Source organism: Mercenaria mercenaria, chromosome 12, assembly GCF_021730395.1.
Source record: "Mercenaria mercenaria strain notata chromosome 12, MADL_Memer_1, whole genome shotgun sequence".
Classification (NCBI taxonomy): domain Eukaryota; kingdom Metazoa; phylum Mollusca; class Bivalvia; order Venerida; family Veneridae; genus Mercenaria; species Mercenaria mercenaria.
In genome coordinates this window covers 67,679,067-67,698,904 of record NC_069372.1, presented here as the reverse complement: position 1 = coordinate 67,698,904, position 19,838 = coordinate 67,679,067, and the positions used below count along the sequence as shown (strand labels likewise).

Below are 19,838 nucleotides of genomic sequence, written 5' to 3'. Positions count from 1 at the left end.
TACTATTCTGTTAAAACATCCTCCCAAAACAACAGTAACAGCAGTTTTACACAAGAAAAAGTGAGTGCAATATACCAGTACAATCCCATATGCAGCAGTCTTTCCTACTTCTGCCACCACGTTTTAGCAGAAATTAAAGGAATCAACATCTTTTAATAGATTAAAAAATACAGTTTTTGGTGCTGTATGCATGTATAATTTATTCTTCTGTGAATAATCCACAGCAAGGGGAGGTAATCACTGAGGAGAGAATAACAATTACCTGGCAAAAGAAGCGTTCATCTACTGGTCCAAAAGACTGTGGGTAAAGGTAGAAGTTGTAGGTCTTAGCTCCATATCTGAAACAGGATTTCATAAACTAACTGATATGTGTAGCAACCAAATAATGCTGACATTTCTATGATTGGTGTCTAAGTATATTTATAAGAGCTGCTGCAAGGTCAAAGTAATTAAAACATTTCATTTTTTCAAAAGTCGGCTAATGGTCTAAATCGAAATAAGCAAGTTCAAGTCAAAAACATTTGGACCCAGTCAAAAGTGTTTAAAACATTGTAGTTGGCTGGCTGCAAACATCAAAAGATGTGCCACATGAGCACTGAAGCATCACATGCTAATTACAAACTGATTACCAATGTGACAATCCGCAGTTTTGACACGTTTATTGATTATCTGATAGTGTGATCAAGAATTTCCTGCTTGGCAGGTAGTCATGTATTGATATTTTAGACCGAATTTTACACTTTTTCTCCATTTTTACCAGACCGATTTTTTTCATTTTTTTTATTTCATAAATTGGTCTAAAAAGTTAAAAATCAGTCCAAAACTGACAAACCGGCAAGGTTGAACAGAGCCCTGCCATAAAACACTTTTTAAAAAGGATAAACTGTTCTGCAATATGCTTCAATCTTTACATGTACTTACACTACAATATATTGTAGATCAGGTAATATGTGCTATAGTTTTATTTTCTCTCATACCCGCCATCAGAGCCACAACTGAATTAACAAGAGATGTCCGTAAGACAATGCGCTCTACTATTTGGCAATTTGACAGTAAAATGAATATATGTTGTAATAAGAATGAACACAAATTAGAGTTATTGGGATTGTTACCACACATGCAGATGATGATGGTAAAGATATATTTTGAGTTTCAAGTCATTATCTTATATAGTACCAAAGTTATGTCCAGAAAACAAAGTTTTCAAAAAATTTAATTATGAAAGGGGCGTAATCTGGTCAAAAATACAAATCAGAGTTAAGGGGATTGTTACAACACATGCAAATGATGATGATAAAGATACATTTTAAGTTTCAAGTCATTATCTTATATTGTACTAAAGTTATATCCAGAAAGCGAAGATTGCCAAAAAACTTCAAGTATGAAAGGGGCATAATTCTGTCAAAAATACAATTACAAGTTATGAGGATTGTAACCACACATGCAGATGATGATTATAAAGAAATATTTTTAATTTCAAGTCATTATCTTTTAAAGTACCAAAGATATGTCTATAAATGAAGCTTTCAAAAAAATATAACACGAAAATAATTCCAAGTTTAACTACTTTGTGACCTTGACCTTGGATATAATGGACCCAGCCCCTGCATGTATTTTGTCTGTATGCTGGACAATGTTTATGTGAACTTACAGTAAGACATAAGCAATAGTAACAAAGATATGACAGAAAAACAAAGGTTGCTGAAAAACTTTAACCTTAAAAATAACCAAAGTATAACAACTTGGTGACCTTGACCTTGGGTATAATGAGCCCAGCCCCTACACATACTTTGTATGCTGGACAATGTTTATGTGAAGTTACAGTAAGATATAAGCAATAGTAACAAAGATATGACAGAAAAACAAAGGTTGCCTAAAAATTTCAACCAAGAAAGCTCACGCTGATGCCGACGCCGGGGCGAGTAGAACAGCCCCGTTATTCTCCGAATAGTGGAGCTAAAAACGTCTAGCCTAATTCCTAACAGTAAAGCAGTATATTGCTTTTGTTCATTGAACTGTGAAATTAAGTAACTGTATGTGAAGGCTATATAGCCTAAAACCCAGTTGAATTAAGAACTATCAATTTAAACTCTTTTCATTTCTTACCTGTTCTCTTTTTGATCTTTTGTAAAAATCGACAAACCTGAAAACAAAATACATCAAAAATATGAATTCTGTATTTGAGTACCTTAGAGTAACTTACTTCAAATATCATTACAGTTCATATTTAAATGTGTGTCTATATATACTATAAATCACACATACTTGTCAGGGTTTTTGTAAACTTTGCACTCTTAATTTTTTAGCAAAACTCAGTCCTTGAGATTGCTTTGACCTTAATTAAGTTTCTGAGAAAAAATTATAACTCACTAAAGCTTAAACCTCCATTTATAAGTTAAATGTTATTAACTTTTGTGAAATTTCAGCCACGTAAAAATTGATCTGTATCTCAATTACAGAAATTTAGCAAAGACAACATTCCTTACACAGCCTGCTGTCTATGGCACGCCAATTGTCCAATAATTTCATGAACCCAGGTTCACAGACTAGATTTTTCGAATGTAAAACCAGGTTTTTCGAATAGTAACCAATATTTTCGAGTGAAAACATAGGATAACGCCGTAAATCATAGTTCACGCTCGTAAACGTAGGTTCACGCTTGTAAACCCAAGTTCACGGTTGTAAACATAGATTCACATTCATAAACTATGGTTTACGAGCGTGAACCAGGGTTCACAAGCATAAACATAGGATAATGGCCGTAAACATAGGATAACGACCCATATTCGTACTTCAATCTAGAAACCTAGTTTATCAAACGTAAACCTTGGTTTATGGTCGATATATTATGACAATAAAATCAACTATAAATTTCAAGCATGGACGGGTTTATGGCCGTATGTTTATGAACATGAACCTATGTTTACGAACATGAACCCATGTTTACGAGCCTAGGTTTATGACCGTGAAGCATAGTTTACGGACGTGACATGTATGGCAATTGTCCAATAGTCATGTGAACCTAGGTTCACTGTCAAAAAACTAGGATTAACAATCGATAAACTAGGTTTTTTGCATGTAAAAGCATGTTAACCATGTCGTAAATCATAGTTCACGCTTGTAGAAGTAGGCTCACGTCTGTTACCCCAAGTTTACGGTCGAAAACATAGGTTCATGTTCGTAAACTATGATTCACGCTCGTGAACCCCGGTCACAGTCATAAACATAAGATAAAGACTGAAATTCATAGCTCAATCGAGACATTTACTTTATCAAATGTAAACCATGGTTTACGGTTGATATACTAGGATTATCAAAGAGTGAACCTAGGTTTACGTTCGATAAACTAGGTTTCTAAAAAAACTAGAAATACATTCTGCATGCCCATTGGCAGAATGTCAAGGCCACCAGCACCTATGGCCTCTAAGTGTGACCTTGACCTTTGACCTGGTTCTTGTGCATGACACTCCGTCCTATAATGGTGAACATTCATGCCAAGCTACATCAAAATCCCACTATGCATGAAGAAGAAATGCTCTGGACAAAGTTCAATTTGACCTTTGACCTCCAACTGTGACCTTGACCTTTTAGATAGGAACATGCACATACACCGACCTGCCAAAAGTGATGACTCTATTGGGCTCACCGCAAGCGGGCTCGACAAAAACTATGATTTTTGGTCGTACACATAGGTTCACGTTTGTAAACTATGGTTCATACTGGTGAACCAAGGATCACGCCCGTAAACATAGATTCACGCTCATAAACTTAGGATAACGACCAAAACGTTAAGTTCAATCGAGAAAAATAGATTAGTATTCGATAATCCTAGCTTTTTTACCAAGAATGTAATTATTGGAAAATTGACTTGCCGTGAACCATAGTTTATGGACGTGAACCTATGTTTACTACCGTGAACTTGGGTTTATGAGCATGAACCATAATTTACAAACGTGAACCTAGGTTTATGTTCAATAAACTATCCATAAACTGGGTTTCTCGAACAAAACTATGATTTACAGTCCTTATCCTATGTTCACGAGTGTGAACCTATGTTTACGGTCATAAACCCATGTTCACGGTCGTAAACCCAAGTTCACAGGCGTTAACATAGGTTCACGTTCGTAAACTATGGTTTATGGTTTACAAACGTATACCTACGTTAACGCCCATAAACATAAGTTCACGCTCGTGAAATTAAGATAACGACCGAAATTCATAGTTCAATCGAGAAACCGTTTATCAAACGTAAACCTGGGTTCATGAGCATAAACTATGGTTAACGCCCATTATCTTATGTTTTTGCTCTAAAATATAGGTTAGTATTTGAAAAGCCTGATTTTAAGTTCGAAAAACCAAGTTTATAGATCGTTAGTCCTAGTTTTTCGACCATGAACCTGGGTTCACATAATTATTGGACAATTGGCGTGCCATAGCTGTCAAGTTCTCTGTATCTTACTGTACTACATATAACATGCAACTATTTTCTTACCATATTTGCAAACATTTTACATACCTAACTGACAAATGGTTATCTGTGTTATTGTCTTCCTCAACTTTTTGTATCTTTCAGCACCATCATCAAACAAACTGTAACAGTTAAAAAAAAACACAGTTAAAAGCATTGCAGTACTGAACTTTGCTACTGACTTTGAAAGACTGAAGAATGTACCGCTAATTTCATTAATAACTATCATTAACATTTAGCCTGCTTATAGCAAGTGAATTTTGCCTTTGCAACCAGTGCAGACCAAGACCAGCCTGCACATCTGTGTAGGCTGATCATGGTCTGCACTGTTCCGTATTTAGTCCATAAATTTTCAGTGAATACCCCTTTGAATAGTAAGTGGTACTGCCCAAACTGAATGATGGACCAGTTCATTTTAGAAGCAGGGTAAAGGTTAAAGCAGTGTATATTTTGTACCTTGAAGACAAGGACACATAATGCTGGACTGGAAGTTTCAGTAAATATCACGCCTTGGTTTTTTGTTTACAACTGGTTAATCACAGACTAAAAACGTTTGCCAATGGAGCTACTGTAGATTGCATAATTTTCGTTAAACATAAATATTTATCAAAAAGGCAGTTTACCTAGAGTAAAGCATTACAAACACTTTTCAATGTAGAAATAAGTAACAAGAGTGCCAGAATGTCACAATATACGCCCGTCACAGCAAATTTCTTTACTCTAGCCGCTGTATTGCAAATGAATTTTAATTTTGCGGTTGTTTAGTAATCATTGTAAGTCTTTTGTTTTCCTAAGTCCACAAAAAAATTCCTTACCAGGTAGAGAGACCTTAAAATACACCTAAAATTTGAAAGTAACATCTATGTTGTACCACAGAAAAGTGGTCTTGGTTTTTCCCTACGGTCAATTATAAAAAAGTTAAAATATAAGTTATTTATAGTAACAACTAAGGGAAGTTAATCTTAAAAAAAAAAAAAAAGAAAAAAAGATCCCAAGAAAAATTGTAAGTCCACACAAAAATCTTTACCAGGTAGAGATTGGTCAAAATACACCTCAAAATTGGATGTAGCACGCATGTTGTACTACAGAAAAGTGGTCTCGATTTTTCCCTATGACTAGTAATGAAGAAGTTACAATATAAGCTATTTATAGTAACAACAAAGGGAAGTAATTCTAAAGAAAGAAACTGTGCATGACACATCCTCTCATGATGGTGTATAATTGTGCCAAGTTACATCAAAATCCCTCCGTGCATGAAGAAGAAATGCTTCGGACAAAGTAATTCTTGTATCTGACCTTTGGCCTCTAAATGTGACCTTGACCTTAGACCAAGGGACCTGTTCTTGCGCATGACACTTCGTCTCGTGGTGGTGAACATTTGTGCCAAGTAATATCAAAATCCCTCTATGCATGAAGAAGAAATGCTCCAGACAAGGTTTTCATTCTTGTATCCTTTGACCTCTAAGTGTGACCTTGACCTTAGACCTAGGGACCTGGTTCTTGTGCATGACACTCCGCCTCATAGTGGTGAACATTTGTGACAAGTTATATCAAAATCCCTCTATGCACGAAGAAAGAATGCTCCGGACAAAGTTTTCATTCTTGTATCCTTTGACCTCTAAGTGTGACCTTGACCTTAGACCTAGGGACCTGGTTCTTGCGCATGACACTCCCCCTGATGGTGGTGAACATTTGTGACAAGTTATATCAAAATCCCTCTATGCATGAAGAAGGAATGCTCCGGACAAAGTTTTCATTCTTGTATCCTTTGACCTCTAAGTGTGACCTTGACCTTAAACCTAGGACCTGGTTCTTGCACATGACACTCCGTCTTATGATGGTGAACAACTGTGCCAAGTTTCATCAAAATCCCCCCATGCATGTAGAAGATATGCTCCAGACAGTCATTCTTGAATTTGACCTTTAACCTCTAAGTGTGACCTTGACCTTAGACCTAGGGACCTGGTTCTTGCGCATGACACTCCGTCTCATGATGGTGAACAACTGTGCCAAGTTTCATCAAAATCCCCTCATGCATGTAGAAGATATGCTCCGGACAAACTCTGTGGACGCCGCCCGCCTGCCCGCCAGTGGCGTTCCCATAATACGTCCCGTTTTTCAAACGGGCATATAAAAACAACTAATTCTCATGTGTTTCTATAACATATAGTCTGTCAGTAATTAAGTTTCAAATCTTTCTTAAGTAATTAAGTAATACTTGTATAAAACCCCTGAGTCTTTAGAAAAAACAACAAGAAAAGTGTAATTCATTTAGAATACCTCACCTTGACTTGATCTGTTCATTTATTTTTAATCCTGTAAATTCAGTGTCCAAAGCTGAAATACAAAAAAAAAATTCCTTAACAGATAAGCAGTAAAAAAGAGCTATTTGTAAAGCATGTATGCCACCCATGATGTCTGAGGTAAATGGGTGTAGTTATCAGTCTTAAGTAGGCTATGAACTTGACCTATGACCTAGTGATCCCAATAACAATAGAGGTATAATGTATCTACTGACCATAAATAAATATGGTATCAATTTTAATAGTCTTAGGCTTAAGCCCTGTACATCTATAGGCAGAAAGAGAAGACCAGCAATCTTTTAGTTTCAAGATAACTGTGACCATGACCTTTGACTATAGATATTAAAGGTTTTCTACTGACCACAGATAAGAATTCTGATAATCAGGCCCAAAAATTCTCCAGCAACAGATCAGAAACAATTTTTAGTCTCCATGTCACTGTGACCTTGATCTGAAAAGGAAGGTAATCCTCTGACCACAGTCAATCATCCTATGAGGTTGACAGTCATACATAGATAGTAAGTAATCTATAAATCAAATAGAGAGAATAACAAATGGACACAGCTGTTTGTAGCTAAAAGTAAATTGTTAAAAGATATTGAATTTGGAAATTTGAGTAACAAGAGACATAATATAGACTTATAGTAAGCTAATCTAATTAAGCAAAAGTATAGAGTAGGTTACAAATGGACACACAGATTGGGCCATATAGTCAGGGCTCGACACTAACATGTTTTTCCAAGGATACCAAAGGGGGCCCTCCTGATTTTGAGGGAGTCCTCCAAATAAAGGACAAACTCTGCAGCTTTCCATGTTATTTTATTAAGTAGGAAAAGTAGAAGCAAAATGCCCACTGACACTTTTTATTCTACAGAGAAAACTAAACAGTCATGCATTCAGCCAGACACTTGTAAAATATTCCGAATTTTACAGACAGAATTGCATTGCCTGATTTTGACACATAGTTTATGATTTTTATCCAGTCAGCTTATGACTCTTATGTGTTATTCAGTAACAACATCTGATCACGATTCTATGTCATAAAAACTGATAATGCATCTAGGTCACTGGCCGCTAAAAGTGTGGGTACAAACTGATAGGTCGAATAGATTAGGGATGCACAAGTCCAGTGGAATAGGTTTTACTTTGACATATACAAATACAGATTAACTTTAGACGGAAAACTCTTCAGGTTTCCCATATAAACCCAATGTAAATTGTTGCTACTTCAGGCTGTCTAGCATACCCTGACAAAAAATTAGGGCTAATTTTAGGGCAATTTGTACAAAAAAATAGGGCTAAAATTAGGAATTTGGTACAATTTTAAGGAAATTTTAAGGCTAAATTCAGGAATTTTCAAATTAAAATATGGACTTTAAAGACCATGTAATGTGCTTACCTTTATGTGACTGACATAAAAGTAACTCACAAATAGTGCTTTATTTACAGAAAAGAAGTCTACCACTGGTAAACTGCTTTGAACTGTGCTAAACTGTTTTTTTCTGAATTAGAAGAACTTTTAAACAACATTTAAAACATTTTCTCTTTTTGATCATTGCAAAAAAGTTAAAAAATTAGGAATTTTTGTGAAAAAATAGGGCCTTTTTAGGAATTTCCTTTGATTTTTAAAAAAAAATAGGAATTTTAGCCAAATTGAAAAAAAATAGGAAAAAGTAGGAATTTTAGGGACGCTAGACAGCCTGCTACTTCCATGTGGAATTATGAAGTTTTAATAAGTTGTAATTGTTTTTTAGGAAAAATGACTACATCTTTTACACTAAACGAACAACAAAATAGAATTTTCGATGGAAGACTTATGCTGAGACAGGAGATCCCAACAGAATCACTAGCTGTCGGAAAGAAAGGTTCCTCCCAAATATTGAGGATCCTTGAGCACCCTGGATCCCATTAGTACCGAACCCTGATAATGGTCATACATTAAAACGCTATCTTCTCCTTTGATTTATTAATCTCCACAAAAAACAATGATCAGCATTAGTGACCACAGGCAATCACCCTATGAAGTTTGACAGTCATAGACCAAGGCATTTTCAGTTAACTAAAGACCCTTTTTTACAGAAACAACTGAAATTATAAGCATTCCCACTGTGTCAGAGGAACAACCAATCATACCCCGCATAGACTGTTGTTGTTTTTTTCTGCCAAACAAAACAGCAGGTCATTCTATGTAAGAACATTGATGGTAAATTTATGGAAGATGTTAAAGTGTTGAAATTTTCATCGTGTCCTGAGTAAGGCTCCCACATTTAAACAAGTCCGTGTTGCATTTGACTAGTAAACGTTTTCAAAAAATCTACCCGGTTAAACCAAACTATCACCCTTCCAACCAACAAAGTCTTTCTCTGTTTATAAAAGTGAACGGAACAAGTGTTTTCTGCCTGTTAACAATATTATATGTCTCTTTTTCAGTAAACAGTAAGCCCCCATTTTGCCTACTTTTTTGATAAGTGATAAATTCCGTTATCAGGATGGAAACATACCATGTAAGAAGGCTGTATACAGAGCTAAATTTGATTCGATTAAAATAAATTGTTCCATTTCGCAATTGAATCGCATCAAACAGTGCCAAAAATAGCGCGGAAACGTCAAAACAGCCTGTTACGAAAAATTACTGTGAATGTATGATATTTTTTCCTGAGAAAATCCATAAATTTAGGAGTTATGGGAAGGAAAAAGCAAGCCAAGGTCATGACTGAAAACAATAATTGATTGCTGTTTACATGGTATTGTTTCGTGTTTGAAAGATTGTGTAAACGTTTACAAAAACCTGTAAACATGGGAGACCTAACAGGCTGGTAACATTGCCCGATCGGGCTTATGACACAAAAAGTAGTATTTCTTGAAAAATAATGAAGCTATTTCTTTCAAACTTGGTCCATTTATTAAGCATACCATATAATGCTTAACAAGATAGAAATAACTTTGTTGCCTTCAGTTTTGTTAGAATTACTTCCCTTTTTCAGTATTTTATGAGGCATAATTTTTGAAGTCCAAACAATATATGTTTTAATGCAATGTTTAAAACAGAAAAGGTTCAGTGGCTTTCTATTGCTCCAAACTTGTGCGCCAATACCTTTATTCTATGTATTTAGAGTAAATACTTTGTTCCTAGTGCAGATGTATGAGCAATGTTTTTAGAACTAACATTTCTCAATAATGTTGTAAGTGAAAGCAGAGTAAAATGTATACATTCATTTACTAGCGCAATAATTTAGAGCATTAGAAACCCATTGAACCCTTTTTTGTTTTAAACTTAAGATTAGAACATATTTTTTTTGGACTTCAAAGATTACGCGTCATAAATATCTGAAAAGGGGAAATAATTCTACCAAACCTGAAAGTAACCAAGTTATTTTTATTCTAATTTGTATTATTTGTTATGCTTAATAAATGGACCAAGTTTGAAAGAAATATCTTCATTAATTTTCAAGAAATACTACTTTTTGTGTCGTAAGCCCGATCGGGCAATGTTACCAGCCTGACCTAAGGCATTCTCATCCATCAGAGGTTCATCAAAATCCCGAGACAAACCTCTGATTTATTTCCATCGTTTACTTGGTGAGCATGCGCACTCGTAATTACTATTGGGAGTGGTTTCAGCCAATCATTGTTCGCCATTATTTGGAACTCCGAATTGAAACTTCAAAAAAATATGTAAACAAGATACTTGCTTACGATGGATAAAGGCTGTATTCCATGATTGCGATAAATAAAGATTTATTCCTGTAATTCGACTTTAAGAGATTTACATCAAGAAATAATAATATTCGTCGTAAATGGACATCGTATTCCCTCGATAATATGGAAAGGACGCGGACACGCTTTCACGGACGATTTTGATTGGTTCGCTACGATTTGTCGCGAAACGACGCTGATTGGCTGAAACGATTTACCTGTAATGTAACCAAACCATAAATATCGGCGAAATGTGCCAGAGGTTCATCCGGGGAACCACGGTAGACCTCTGGTATGCGAGAATGGACCTAAGGCTAAGCTCAGTTTACATGACCCCAAAGAGTCTAACTGTGACCTTACCAATAAAATCACACTTTCTGATATTTTCAGCAATTAAAGGGTATTGTTCTTTAAATGAAGACCTCACAACTTCAACCATTTTGGCTGTTATCTCTTATTTTGAGCTATATCATAGTACCAAACATTTGACAGCTTCACATGTGCAAACTTTGTTTACCAACACGAGTAACCGTTCTTGGTTTGTAATATAACGGAAATTTTGATTGGCTTAATTTTTACGACTTAATTAATTCGCGATTGCGATATTGCAATAATTGAATTTTTTGATATTGACAAAACTGACCTTAATGTAGACAGAAGCGAATAAGAACAGAAAATATGTTTCAAAAGTAAATATTTTCGAAATATGATTTTTCCGTGACTTTACGACATACTTGTAAACCAGTCAGATTACGCGTTACTAATGTCGTAGTGACGCATAAACAAATGGTGGGAATAGGAAAGATTTGCAGGTTCTTGTTCGTTTGATGTTAAATTGTCGAAACATTGGCATGCCTGCTCAAAGATGACACTTCACCGGCTTTCTTTATTTAGCTTCTTGCTTGCATTTACACCCATACTGTCCCAAAGTAAGTCTGTGTATGGCGGTAAAAGAATATTTGTGTCATTTTTATGTTCTCTGTCCTTGTTTCAAAATTTTATCAGGTCCCAGAAAAGTCACAAAATTCATAATTTGAACATGTCCAAGACATTGCAGAATGATAATATGAATTAAGGCAGCGCCTAGAATGGGGATTTATGTTTTATATATCCGCTTACATAGAAACAATTCACCACTTGAAAGAAAGTGTAACTTCGCTCTAAACAATGAAGTTTACATTTAGTGTCATCATACCTGTTACAGTGAATATCATACATTGCAAAATTTATGGGAAGCCGGTGTGACGATGATGTCATTCTCCGCTTTCTCGCACTGGCTTTAGGATTTTTTTGTTTGTTTGCACTCCACCCAGAAACTTGACGGCCTTTACACTTCCTTGCTGTTTAAAAAGTGCTTTTCGGTTGAATATACAGTTTTCATTACGAAAAAGAAGTAAAAGAATCATGTTGGCATGGTTTATGAATTTCTGTGACTGATTCGGGATGCTCAGATGTTCATGCAAACAACCAGTCTGCAGTGTGTACATAATCCGGAACCGGAAAACATCAAAAAAATTGTCTCAGTATATGCAGACAACAAAGACGAATAACTATATACGAACGTTACCATCTCAGGGATTTTCATCCCCTACTAGTTTCACTTGGGTAATGATTACATTTTAGTTGGACTTTATCATAGACTCCATCATAGACTCCCTGTGTAAAATCTAAAACTTTTAACTAAAATAAATCAATATAATATTTCAATGAAACTTTAAAGTTTTGTTGTTTTAGCATGAAATGGGGCATGTGCAGTAAAAAATCTTAATTTGATTTCTAAAATAGAGTGATATATATTTCTAAAGTCACTATATGTTCATTGTAAATATACTTCGTTATACCCAAGTGGAAACTGGCAGGTACTCGAAAATGCAGCTGTCTGATTGGTCGGTTAGAACCCCTAATGTACTGTGATGTCATGATAAAGTTATGAATAGCTATTTATGATGACTAGGAATAGTTAATATGAAATCAGTCACTGCCCATTTAATGGGAAAACCTGATTTATGTAAACTCTTGTGCAGGAATTGAAGATAATTTGATCTTGCGTGTTTTTAGCTTGACTATTCGAAGAATAGTCTAGCTATTCTCAGCATGCCCATTCACGCACTGCAGTACGTGAATCACGTACAAAATATCAAATGCACGCATAAAAATCACTTGTTGGGGGTACATGCACGCAGAGATTCGGAACTTCAGTTCAGCTGCAAAATCGCTGTTTATTTCATCGCGCACTTGCCAATTGTTTGGTATGGTCTAAAACGCAGATCCGGTCCACGAACGTTATAATTTCGTTTCCATCACCGAATTCTCGGCGTAATTGTCAGCTGTATAGAGGGGTTTGGTAAATGTTTTAGTCGGACGTCACACGGGTCGTGTGCAAAAAAAGAATGGATACGAAACGCAGAAAGGCATTTTAGCTTTAATAAACTCAGCAAAAGGTTAACAGTATTTTATTTTTCGATATTTAACTGCAATTTTGATACACATTGCATATCTGTAATAGTTTGGGCATTTATTATTGATGGACGAATTTTACCAGTCTTCAGTTGACTGTATGTTATTTCGGACGAATCGTGTTCCGTTCACGAAATTGGGAATATATGAACCTTGCTGAAAACTTATTTATATTTAGTATAATATAGGGAGGGGTCTTTTGATTCAGAATTTCCTATCTTAACTTTGGAAAAACATTTTACATTTTCTAAAATTATCTAATCTGTTATACCCCACCCACGAGAGTTCTGTATAAAAAAAAAAAACAAAAAACAAACAAACCAAAAAACATGTAATATACAAATTTCAGTAGTTAAATAGAAAATTTTCAGATCTGCCATGTAGTGTACCCCCAAATTTTGAAGTGTACCCCTATTTTGCAAAAGCAGGGGGTACATGTACCCTCAACTTTAAAAATGAGTGGGCATGCTGATTCTACTCACCCTGGCGTCGGCGTCGGCGTCACACCTTGGTTAAGTTTTTGCATGCAAGTACATACAGCCATCAATTAAAGGCATATAGCTTTGAAACTTATTTTTTCTTTTTCTAGGTCAATTACCAACCTCTCTGGGTCAAGTCCCATAACTCTGACATGTATTTTGAGCAAATTATGCCCCCTTTTGAACTTAGAAAATTTTGGTTAAAGTTTTACATGCAAGTTACTATCTCCAAAACTAATGCAGATATTGTTTTGAAACTTCATATGTGTCTTCGGGGTTATAAAACTAGTTGATAGCAGCAAGTCCCATAACTCTGACTTTCATTTTGGCCAAATTATGCCCCCTTTTGGACTTAGAAAATTCTGGTTAAAGTTTTGCGTGCAAGTACATACAGCTATTTCTAAAAGGCATATAGATTTGAAACTTATTTTTTCTTTTTCTAGATCAATTACCAACCTCACTGGGTCAAGACCCATAACTCTGACATGTATTTTGAGCAAATTATGGCCCCTTTTAGACTTAGAAAATTTTGGTTAAAGTTTTACATGCAAGTTATTATCTCCAAAACTAATGCAGATATTGATTTGAAACTTCACATGTGTCTTCGGGGTTATAAATCTAGTTGATAGCAGCAAGTCCCATAACTCTGACCTTCATTTTGGCCAAATTATGCCCCCTTTTGGACTTAGAAAATTCTGGTTAAAGTTTTGCGTGCAAGTACATACAGCTATTTATAAAAGGCATATAGATTTGAAACTTATTTTTTCTTTTTTTAGATCAATTACCAACCTCACTGGGTCAAGTCCCATAACTCTGACAAGTTTTTTGAGCAAATTATGCCCCCTTTTAGACTTAGAAAATTTTGGTTAAAGTTTTACATGCAAGTTATTATCTCCAAAACTAATGCAGATATTTATTTGAAACTTCACATGTGTCTTCGGGGTTATAAAACTAGTTGATAGCAGCAAGTCCCATAACTCTGACCTTCATTTTGGCCAAATTATTTCCCCTTTTGGACTTAGCAAATTCTGGTTAAAGTTTTGCGTGCAAGTACATACAGCTATTACTAAAAGGCATATAGATTTGAAACTTATTTTTTCTTTTTCTAGATCAATTACTAACCTCACTGGATCAAGTCCCTTAACTCTGGCATGTATTTTGGGCAAATTATGCCCCCTTTTGGACTTTGAAAATTCTGGTTAAAGTTTTACATGCAAGTTTCTATCTCCAAAACTAATGCAGATATTGAATTGAAACTTCACATGTGCCTTCGGGGTTATAAAACTAGTTGATAGCAGCAAGTCCCATAACTGATATGCATTTTGGTCAAATTATTCCCCCTTTTGAACTTAAAAATCTTTTGATATTTAACCTTTTTGGGTAATATTTTCCTGCTTCTGGGACAATATTTCGAATAGTCGAGCTTGGCTGTCTTACGGACAGCTCTTGTTATTTCATGTTTTTGCAATGGTTTTAATGTAACATAATGACATCAGCACATGCACATCAAATGATTTCATTTGATTCCATCCTCGGGGGGATGAGGGGTAGGGAATAAAGGTAATTTCATTCTGTTACCTTTTCAAAAATGCATCTGTAAAATACGTCCATCGTTTATCAGTTATATGGAAGCAAGACTTGAGTGGTGGGTAGTAATGTCACAAACAACAACAACAACAAAAAAGGAAATATTCACAAGTCCAACAGTATAGGTTTTACTTTGACATATACAAATACACATTAACTATAGACAGAAAACTCTTCAGGTTTCCCATATAAACCCAATTTACAAATATAGCAATATGAAATAGAAAACAGTCCTTATCCCATCCAAATAGTTTGAGACAAAAGACAATCACACAGAACTGAGATCTAGTATGTCTCATTTTCAATACATGTTGCGAATCATTACTAAATTGTAAGTGCAGTGATCCTCACATATTCTTTAATGATTTATAGCAAAAAAAAATACTGCATTTATTGCTTAGTTTAGTGTAATTGTCTCTCATAAACCATTGCGATGCAATAATGACTATTTTACATTTGATTTTGACATAGTTTGTATTATTGTTATTGGTTTTATAGCTAATTGAAATAATTCTAGCAATATATAGTTAGATACAGCTTAATAGCTAATTTGTAACATTTCTTGGACCTGTTTATTGTAAAAGTGACCAATTCATGTGGAAAATAATATGAAATTAGCCACTGCCTATTTAACCTGAAAACCCTGTGGTGAACAGTGATTTTCAGTTTGTCTGAATTTTGAAAAAATCTTCGAGGTATTGTCGTCACTTGATCATCGACGTCGGCGTTGATTATAATTTTTGTTTAGATCCACCTTTTCTCAAAAACCATAAGAGCTACAGCTTTGAAACTTTGTACACTTGTTTGTCATCAATATGTGACTTAGTAGGCCAAGAACCATAACTCTGATATGCATTAATTTTTGTCAGAATTATGGCCCTTTTTGCACTTAGAAATTCTGAGCTATAACACTTTTCTTACATACTGACCAGCACTTGCAGACAAGCGATGGCACCCATAGGCGGTGCTCTTGTTGTCTCTCAGCATAAGTTGATCTTTCCAATATGTATCATAAGTGTGATGTCTGTTGATCCTCCTGGCTGGCATCGCACTCATAAAATTTAGGAATAATGAAAATCTTCTAAAAGATACCTTAATTGATAACTTCTTTAGTTGTGTTATAAAAAAAATTCTGATTTGGCTACAGTAACATCATGCATAACTTGACATTATTTAACCAGCCTCTAGGAATAGAGGAAATTTTGTTCCATTTCCTTTAAGAATTTTATCTGTAAAATACATTTATCAGTTTGGCTGCAGCTATATGCAAGACTGTCGCACTAATTATTTTTGTTACTTGCATGACGGTCTTGCTGATTATTTTCTTCTTTCACAAGACAAACATGCCTGGAAAGTGGTGCCGATTGTTTTTGTTATCCATAATCTAAACACGGTACAGTACTGTATACATATTTATGTAAAATTACATTAATTTTTAGCTCACCTGAGCACAAAGTGCTCATGGTGAGGTATTGTGATCATGCTGTGTATGTCGTCCGTCAAATCGTCCATCGTCAACAATTATGTTTAAACAACATCTCCTCCAAAACCACTGAATGGATATTGATGAAACTTGGCCTGGATGTTCCTTGAGTGGTCCTCTTCCAAAGTTGTTCAAATGGTTCTGCTTTGTTGCACATAGGGGCCGCCATAGCTAAAAATAGAAAAATCTTCAAACGAATCTCCTACTAAACCAATGGTCCGATTTTGAAATAATCTTACACAAATGGTCCTTCTGTCACCCTCTACCAAGATTGTTCAAATTATACTGATTCGTCAAAAAACACAGCTGCCAGGGGGCGTGGTCATTTTTCCCTATACGTATATAGTGGAAATTAAAAAAATCTTCTTGTGTGAAACTGCTAGCCCAATTTTAAAATAATTTCACGCAAATGGTCCTTGTGTGACCCTCTACCAAGAATGTTAAAATTATTTTGATTCGTCAAAAAATATGGCTGCCAGAGGGCGTGGCCACTTTTCATATGTATATAGTTGAAACTTTAAAAATCTTCTTGTGTGAAACTGCTGGCCCGATTTTAAAATAATTTTGCACAATTGGTCCTTCACTCCTTGTGTGGCCCTCTACCAATATTGTTCAAATTATTCCGATTCGTTAAAAAACATGGCAGCCAGAGGGCGTGGTCACTTTTCATCAACAATTTCTTTAAACAACATCTCGTCCAAAACCACTGAATGGATTTTGATAAAACATTACACAAACGATCTCTGGGTACCCCTCTTTCAAATTTGTTCAAATGGTTCCGGTTCATTGAACATATGGGTCTTTTTGGTTAAAAATAGGTTTTCAGCTATCACACTTTAAAAATCTTTTTCTCTTGAGTTTTGATATTTGGCATCTTCTTCTCTGAATCAGTAATAGCTAGAGCCTTGATTTTTGGCGTATGATATCAGAGTTGTACTGTCTAACTAATGCCCTAGGTTAAAGAATGTGTGTGACGGCTAACATAGAAGAAACCTATCAATACTTGTACCATTACGTTATACAAACACAAAGCCTTATACACAGGTGAGCGCTTTAGGGTCAATGACCCTCTTGTTTCTTAATTAAGCTTTTATCTGTTATCAGAATTTTACCGATTATTTGACAATTTATAGCATGTCCCCTTTTGATCGACAGCATGCAATTAGTATTCGTGCCTTTAATTAACTTGTATATGATATATTGATATTTACAAACATAATGTGAAGAGCTTTAAACACACAGTTCAGGGATACTATTGAATTAAGATATGCAGTGTAAGTTTCCTGTGCATTCTTGAATTTTGATTTGTTTCCAGTCCAATTAAGTGAAAAACTGGTGTCAGTCAGTGTGATATTTTTTTACACTTTATAATAAAAATATGATAATTTATTAAAATATCACAGAAATGTAAGCTGATTTCTTGTTAATACATATTGTATGCAAATGTACTAGCAAATTTAGGATTATGTGAGCTCTGATTTTGAAATACAATCAAGTTTGTCTCTTGTCAGCGAGTGTCCTTTACATGCTGTAAATAGTACAGAAAAGCTTAAAAATTGCTCTGATCAGTAATACTTTAAGAAATCTAAAAAATGAGTTTTTACCTTTTAAAAGGAATATTAAATGACAGACTTTTCAGATTTATTTCCAACATCTAAACATTTTGAAATGAAAAGTCAGCCTTTAACTGTGGTAGAAGAGCTGATTCATTAATTTCTTGATAGACGGCCCTGCAATTGTATGCATGGCAATACTTCATTCACTTGTTTTCAGTAGACTTGTACTGGTATGTGAAGGATTTAACAAAATGTTTACTAGTCTGATCATTTGTACTATTTAAATTCAGCATCATTTTTATAAACAGTGTTGTAGCACATTTTCACTAAAGACCGAAACCTACTCATTCCAAGACAAAGGACAGAACAGGGAGTAGCAGCAACAGTATTGATAATGTTCATACTATTGTATTGTAGATACTGCTCAGACTGTTGTAGCATACTATTGTATTGTAGATACTGCTCAGACTGTAGTAGCTAATGCTGCGTTTGAAGATGTTGCTCCATGCCCTTGTGATCTAACCCAGGGTTCCTGTGATATAAACTGCTGCTGTGATGGGGTAAGTTTGCACATAGCTCTTTAACCTTTAACCTGCTAAATTTCTAAACTGAACTGGTCTGTCATTCAATTCCTGCATCCCAGTTTATTAAAGAGTGTTCACTGAAAAATTTCTGACTGAATAGAGAACAGTGCAGATCATGATCACTCAGGCTGCACTGGTCCCAAGGGCAAAATCACTTGCCGCCAGCAGGCTAAAGGTTAACCTTACCAAGTGGCTTATTATAGGCACTGTTACTAAAAAGTGCAAACTTAAGTCTTAGATTTTTTAACTGCATTAAAGTTTACAATCTAGAAAAATAATTATTTTTTATAAATACAAAGTATATGGAGAGCAATCCAACTTGACCTGGCATCGGTGTCTGCTTGTGCGTCCATTCTGAGTCCATACACCTTTGTTAAAGTTTTGATGCACTTTCACTTTATCTCTGTTATTGCTTGATTGATTTGTTCCAAACTTAAAATACTTATACCTCATCCTCTGCCACATCATATGACACAAGGGCAATAACTCTGCACCAATATTTCGTGCATTATCCCCCACTTTTTACTGAGAATTTTGGGTTAAAGTTTTGATGCACTTACGCTCTACCCCTATTGTTACAAAATGGATTTGATTCAAACTTAAAATAGTTGTTCCACATCATCACTCACATCATAAGACACAAGGTCCATAACTCTGACACCAGTGTTCATGAATAATGCCCCTTTGTAGCTCACCTGTCACATAGTGACAAGGTGAGCTTTTGTGATCACCCTTGTCCGTCGTCTGTGCGTCTGTCAACAATTTCTTATCTGCACGATAGTGGTTTCATTATGGGTTTTATTTTAACCAAACTTGCATACAACTTGTATCACCATATGATGTCGGTTCCTTTCTTGAACTGGCCAGATCCCATTATGGGTTCCAGAGTTATGGCCCCTGAAAGGGCCAAAAATAGCTATTTTGACCTTGTCAGCACAAAAGCAGCTTCATTTATGATTTGATTTTAACCAAACTTGCACAAAACTTGTGTCACCATATGATCTTAGTTACTTTCTTGAACTAGCCACATCCCTTAATGGGTTTCAGAGTTATGGCCGCTGAAAGGGCCAGAATTAGCTATTTTGACCTTGTCTGCACAATAGCAGCTTCATTTATGATTTTATTTTAACCAAACTTGCACACAACTTGTATCACCATAAGATCTTGGTTCCTTTCTTGAACTGGCAAGATTCCAATATGAGTTCCAGAGTTATGGCCCCTGAAA

At 35.3% G+C, this 19,838-nt stretch overlaps 2 protein-coding genes across 4 annotated transcripts in view; one reads left to right on the top strand and one right to left on the bottom strand.

Moving 5' to 3' along the window:
• LOC123534228 (poly(A)-specific ribonuclease PNLDC1-like) overlaps positions 1–10,992 on the bottom strand; it is a 60,706-nt gene extending 49,714 nt beyond the window's left edge. For both annotated transcript variants that reach the window (XM_045316374.2, XM_045316375.2), the window contains exons 1-5: positions 10,828–10,992; positions 6,754–6,805; positions 4,517–4,590; positions 2,107–2,143; positions 263–338 (exon numbers count right to left, since the gene is read on the bottom strand). In XM_045316374.2, the coding sequence (XP_045172309.2) occupies positions 263–338; positions 2,107–2,143; positions 4,517–4,590; positions 6,754–6,805; positions 10,828–10,906 (318 nt within the window). In that variant the 5' untranslated portion in view covers positions 10,907–10,992. The remainder of the gene's footprint in view (positions 1–262; positions 339–2,106; positions 2,144–4,516; positions 4,591–6,753; positions 6,806–10,827) is intronic.
• A 242-nt stretch (positions 10,993–11,234) lies between these two features.
• Positions 11,235–19,838, top strand: part of LOC123533766 (tectonic-2-like) — a 28,510-nt gene continuing 19,906 nt past the window's right edge. Inside the window, exons 1-2 of one of the 2 annotated variants that reach the window (XM_053520273.1) lie at positions 11,235–11,396; positions 18,447–18,589. In XM_053520273.1, coding sequence (XP_053376248.1) covers positions 11,333–11,396; positions 18,447–18,589 — 207 coding nt within the window. In that variant the 5' untranslated portion in view covers positions 11,235–11,332. The remainder of the gene's footprint in view (positions 11,397–18,446; positions 18,590–19,838) is intronic. The other variant, XM_045315617.2, reaches the window with a different exon arrangement.